This window comes from Carettochelys insculpta, chromosome 3, assembly GCF_033958435.1.
Source record: "Carettochelys insculpta isolate YL-2023 chromosome 3, ASM3395843v1, whole genome shotgun sequence".
NCBI classification, from domain to species: domain Eukaryota; kingdom Metazoa; phylum Chordata; order Testudines; family Carettochelyidae; genus Carettochelys; species Carettochelys insculpta.
Genome location: NC_134139.1, coordinates 119,425,514 through 119,431,406, shown reverse-complemented (window position 1 = coordinate 119,431,406; position 5,893 = coordinate 119,425,514). Strand labels below are relative to the sequence as shown.

Below are 5,893 nucleotides of genomic sequence, written 5' to 3'. Positions count from 1 at the left end.
ATGCAGTTTCTACTGCGCTCAGCTGCCTGGAGGTAACTGAGCAGTAAAACCAGTTGGGGGGCTTGTTCCATTTGTGGCTTCAGCCATTACCTCCCCTCTTCTGAAACTAGGGTTGCTCAGTTTCCTCCAGAAGAGGCTCCTGCCTGCCCTTTTAAGGGGAGGGGATGGGGAGACAAGAATGGAGGGCAGAGAACCAAGTACAGAAACTCTGTCAGTCTGAGCAGAGGAGCAGAAATTTGTGACAAACCCAGCAGATTACGCAGAAGTCAGAGCACGTGAGGGTACCATAACCCCATTGCACAGCAGCTGGTAAACTTCAATGTTACGAAACCAGCTTTTAACATGCTGAGACCAGCCCAGGTCAGCAAAAATATCACCGCCCTGCACATAACATTAACAGCTAGTCCGAGTAGAAGACATTGAACTTGTTAGTAAGTAATTGCTGGATCCAAATCTAACTTCTAACCATTTTTGTTTGTTTTTGTGGGTTTTTTTAATAAAAAAGTGTATTCTAGGCCCACCTACAATACATACTTGGAGCTGTGGACTCATATAGCCAAACCAAGCTTGGTAAAGCTTTGTCAAACTTCTGAGACATCGTGGAAATCCTGCCTACTCTACAACCTAATTCAACCACATCAGAAGAGAATCATTTGTAATGCATCCCCAAATCCAGTGATATATTTAGCATAGGCCTCTGTTATGCTGAGAGGTACTGACGACTGCATAGGTCACAAAGTGCTTTGAGTCTGAGTGTAAACTCACCCTTCATTTATCACAACTGTCAGAGGAGTTAATGAAGACCTAAGATGAAAAAGAGTTGTGGACATGCCCAGGAGTTTAGGCTAGCAGGCAGAGGGGTTTTACTGAGTATTGTGTGTGAGGCAGGTGGGCATCAGTTGGTAAAAAAGCAGAACACCAAACAAGAGAGTGAGGCAAAGGATAAAAAGCAAGAAAGCCCAGGAGTGTCCTGTCGGCACGAGACAGAATCCTGGAAAAGCTAGTGAGAGATCTTTTGTATCTGGTGTTTGCTAAAGGGGCTTGTAGTGCTAAGCCAAAAAGTTGCTCCTTTTGTTTTGGCTCCTGCATTCAGAGATGCAGGACTGTGTGTATCCTTTGTGAATACACAAAACTTCATCAAAGAAATACTTGGCTATCACCAACTTCTTTTCCCAAATGGCATATTACCAGGGCTCTGAGCTTTGACTAGTTGGTGCAACACCTCAATTCCATCTGCACATAATTAAAAATATACTATGAGAGTGGCTATGATGCAGTTTGGCACCATCTAACTCGAGACCAGATCAAAGACTTCTAGTACTAGAGCAGGTAAAACAAAATCATGGTTTTGTTCCTATGTTATTCCTTCTTTCCCCTGAAATTTGAATTTTTGACAAAAGCCTTTTGGGAGGGGAAATTGTGCCCTCCTCTCTTTACTGGTCACAACTAAACTGGTCAGTTGCTGTGAGATTCGAGACCATGTATGAAAGATTAAAAGATAAAATGATTGCATGGGGGGAAAAGCTGTATGAGTTTGGCCTTCACGTGTTATCTGCACTGCATTCAAACCACAGGGTTTTCTGTTTCCTGTAATTTCAAAGATACAGAGAAAACATTCAGTAGGTATTTTCAGCTGCTTTGGCCAACCTTGCACTTTTACTACAGCAGAAGAAAGTGAAACTTTTCTGTTTGTTTGCGGTGAGTGTGAGAATGCACAGCCTCTTCCTCTTGTACATATGACCAAGTGAGGTTTCATTCCCCCTCAAAGACAGGAGGGCAGGGCAGAGTGCAGCCTCAGGGGCAGGAGATGGAGAAATTTCGCACTGTGCTGGATTTCTGCCTCAGTCACCAGAAGGTTCTCGGTTACAGCGCTGTGTCCCTGTTGACGGCAGGCAGCGAACGTCTCTTTTCAGTCGTGGTGTTCAAATGCCCCTGCAACTCCTGGAACATACTGTACGGCTCTGTCTTCCTGCTGGTGCCAGCCCTGATCCTCTTCCTCCTGGGCTTCCTGCTGAATGTCAGGACCTGGCGGGTGCTCACTGGCTGCTGTGCCCCCAGCCTTTGGTGCCACTGTATCCACATGAGACGCTGCTGGCGCTACTTTAACGTGCTGTGGATGGTGACAGTGAGCGCGTCAGTGGCCCCGCTCACATGGATTGCTGTGGCCCTGCTCGGTGCCAATTTCTATGAATGTGCAGCAAGTGGGAGCAGCCTATTGCAGCAGCACCTGTGCAAAGGCAATGGGATCCAATGCCATCAGCAGGTGGCCAGAATTCCTTGCGGTGGGACTCTCTCCCAGGAGATGCAGGAATCTGTGAGCTTTCGGGCTCAGTCCCAGGTACAGTCTCTTCCATCCTTTGATGTATCCTGTCAGTTTTAGGCTGATGGAGGTGCACTGCACGCGGAGTGATTTCCAGAGCCATGGAGGAGCAATGTAAATAGTTCAGGAAAACTAGGTGCTGTTCCCAACACCAAATGCCACCTCTGCTTACTTGTGCTGATGTGATGGCACAGGGATGCAGCATCAAGACTATCATATGAAAAATAATTCTTGCATATATATATATATATATATAAAGAGAGAGAGAGAGTTAGCAAAATATACTAAACTGGCTAAAAGAAAGGCAATATATTGTTAGTTGCATCTCCCACTGCAGTCTAGAGTGCCTTCTAAAATTCTGGCCTACTGTCCCTCTGAGGATATTGCTTCATAACAATGTTCATGTCTTTTCCTTTAAGGTGAGTTAAGAACAAGCCTGTATGGACAGATAATTGAAGGAGATGTCACATAAGTGGGTATTTCCAGCCATAGATTTTGCTACTTATATATATGTGTGTGTATATATATATATATATTGCAAGTTTCTCTTCTCTTTTTCCACTTCCTTGCCTCTCTGTCTATATCATGAATGATTTTAAGCAATTATTTAGTTCCCATACATAAGGAGAAGCTGGTGTTCATGTAAAAAAAGCTTAACAGCAGATACATGAAACACTTGAAAAAGGAAATATTGGGCGTATGTGGGTCCCCAACTTTGAAAACCATCAATTTCACACTCATTCCCAGGAAAGAGTTTAATTTTTATTTCCCTGAAAGAGCTGAAAAGAGATCGTGTATTTTTGTCTCCACCTCTTTTTATGATGTGAAAACGAGGCCTAAAAATTTTGGGGCCTTTCTTGTTTTAATATCTGCTGTTGTCTTCCGTAAGGATCCAGGTTTTGTTATATCCTCTTTTCACTAGAAGACTGTTAGACTTTGCCTTCGCTAAGAACAAAGGCTGTATCCTTAACTGGAATTTGCTAACTGGAGGTAAAATCCTGGTGAAGACTTGGCATTGTGTAGTTTTCCCATGAGTAAGTGGGTCCAGTTAATTGCTCAACTCCCCCGGAGGCAACTTGTGTGAAATATACCACCTGCCTTGTCTTCCCTAGGATTTTACCTTGAAAGCAGTAATTCCAGTTCAGAAGACCTCCTTTTTTTAACCCTTATGAAGATGTGCCTTCAGCTGACCAGAAAATTAGATTTTTGAGATCAGGAAACCACGTAACTGAAGTCTGATTAGCTTTTTTAGCAAAAGATTTTTATTCATATAGTTCAACATTCTTTGTGTTTTTTTCTCAACACCTATTAAACACATCTGAGGAAAGAGTTGAAAATGTTGTCAAAGAGAGAGCACACTGTCCCTTGAAGTAAAAGGCTGGGTTGGGAAAGTCCCAACCAGTATTTGTGAGTCCCACAAAAAACCTGACTAAACCAGGGGAAGATAACACTGGCAATTCCTAACATTTCTAAAGTACAAAGAAAAACAGGAAAAAGGTCAGACTCCTATTATATATTATTATTTTAAATCAGGTTTTTTATAAAGAATTAAAAAGCAAAGGGGGAAACACGGTCATGTTTACTTGGAATTTGACTTGAAGTGGATCTTACCCATGAAAACTCATTACTTAATAAATAAAATTGTTAGTCTCTATTGTGCTTCTGGGTTTTTCGGTTTTTGGTGTTTGTGAAGCAACAGACTACCACGACTCCTCCTCTGAGACCATTTACCACACTTATTTTGATGATCATCTGTAACTATTATTGAAACACAGTACCAGAGAGGTCGCCGTGGTTGTCAGTATCCTATCCAAACACAAAAGGAGTCATGTAACACTTTAAAGTCTAACGAATAATTTATTAGGCGATGAGCTGAAAAAGCAGGTCTGCCCCATGAAAGCTCATCACCTAATAAATGTTGTTAGTCTTTAAAGTGCTACCTAACTGCTTTTTTGTTATTATAACAATGCATTGCCTTTTTTCACCATTTCCAGCCATTCAAGCAACAACCATTTATCTCCTGTCTAAATATTAAATTACATATCCTTAGCCAGGAACTCTCAGAGCTCCTAATCATCTGCACACTTCATTAAAGCATCTATATGTTCCCCAAGGTGTTAGGATGGATTCTGATAGCCAGCATCATGACTCTGGTACTGCTTGCCACATGCATCAGCCGCTGTCGTTCTCCAGTCAGTTTTCTTCAGCTCAAGTTCTGGAAAATCTATTTGGAAAAGGAGCAGGAGCTTTTTGAGAGCAAAGCCAAGGAGCATGCAACCAACCTGGCCGAAAGGAACCTGAAGTGCTTCTTTGAGTCCATTGAGCCACAACCATTCCAGACTCCCAGCAACAAAGACTGGCAGCAAATCTCATCTTTGTATGCTTTCAATACTAAAGGACACTATTACAGCATGTTACACAAATATGTTAGTGCAAATAGAGGCACCAGCATCAAATCTACTGAAGGGGATATGTTTTCTCATACTCTAGGGTTTGTGGATAGTGCTGATATTAATGCAACAGGGGTAATATAAGGAAATAAGGAAATTCTATTTTGCAGTATGGGCAGTTGTGTAATTATAGCTATTTAAAGAGTTTTATTTCGTGCATTGATCTTTTGTTGACATCAAGAGGAGATGGCCCATAAAGTTTGTAGCATTATTTTTAATAAATTTTGTTACTTTTGCTTAAATACCTTCATTAAAATATGTATTTCTGGATGGCAGTTTTATAAGAAGTTTATCCCCTTGTTTCTTTCAAGTTGTGATGTTACACAGCTTAAATCTCAACATCAAAGTGTATGTGCTATTTTAAACTACACTCATCCTTCGATATACGAGCACAATTGGTCCCCAACTTTCTGCTCATAGGCGAAGACTCATAAGAGGGACACTTATGGTGGGTGGGGTCAGGCTGCTGCAGGTTGGGTCTGCAGGGCCGGCAGGGGTTCAGGCTGAGGCAGGTTGGGGCTGTGGAAAGGCGGTAAGGCTCGTATCAGCGGTGGGGGCAGTTCACTTGTCTAGCGAACAAAGGTAAGTATATGTGTCCCTTGTTTCAGTGAGTCCTCATAAGTGAAGTACTTGTTTAATGAGGGATGAGAGTACTACAATAAAATCATTGATTTCATGGACGAATAAGGGAAGGAGCATCCATTAATGCTGAAAGTCCATTATACACAAATCTGTGGGACTGGAGGCACCTTGCAAGATGGCACTAACAAGTGTTCTGTCCGACCCCTGGGAGGAACACAGTGGGGTGGGAGAAACAGTTCAATAGCAGGCTCTTTGCGCTGTTTACAGAGCAGCGCCTTTGGGCTTGCCAGCCACAAACCGCTCATCACCCACCCAAGGCTGGGCACTCCCGCAGAAACACTCACCAGCTGTCCGATCCAGGCACCCATCCTGCTGGGAGGAGGCTGAGCACTGTCCCTCGTCCTTGTCCAGCAGGCAGTCCACAAGGAGTCAGTGAAGTTCACTGCTCACCCGGTGTTGGTGCAGTTGATCTCCGGGGTGACTCTGAGGGGCTGGGGGAACAGAGGGCATCTGCCTAGAACAAGCCCCCAGGTCCCCCACG

At 43.3% G+C, this 5,893-nt stretch overlaps 1 protein-coding gene across 2 annotated transcripts; it reads left to right on the top strand.

The window, feature by feature from the left end:
- Positions 1-1,807: 1,807 nt before the first annotated feature.
- LOC142010453 (calcium homeostasis modulator protein 6-like) lies at positions 1,808-4,952 on the top strand. 2 transcript variants are annotated; one of them, XM_074988811.1, is made up of 2 exons: positions 1,808-2,338; positions 4,435-4,952. In XM_074988811.1, the coding sequence occupies exons 1-2, from the start codon at positions 1,808-1,810 to the stop codon at positions 4,852-4,854; spliced, it is 951 nt and encodes a 316-aa protein (XP_074844912.1). In that variant the 3' UTR covers positions 4,855-4,952. The 2 variants fall into 2 exon arrangements, with proteins under 2 accessions (XP_074844912.1, XP_074844913.1); XM_074988812.1 differs by having other exon boundaries at positions 2,298-2,338; positions 4,315-4,952.
- The last annotated feature ends 941 nt before the right edge of the window (positions 4,953-5,893 follow it).

Bases quoted from the DNA above. Each gene is read 5' to 3' on its own strand.
- LOC142010453 (XM_074988811.1), top strand. From the start codon at position 1,808: ATGGAGAAATTTCGCACTGTGCTGGATTTCTGCCTCAGTCACCAGAAG. The intron at 2,339-4,434 runs GTACAGTCTCTT...ATGTTCCCCAAG, and splicing joins GCTTTCGGGCTCAGTCCCAG to GTGTTAGGATGGATTCTGAT.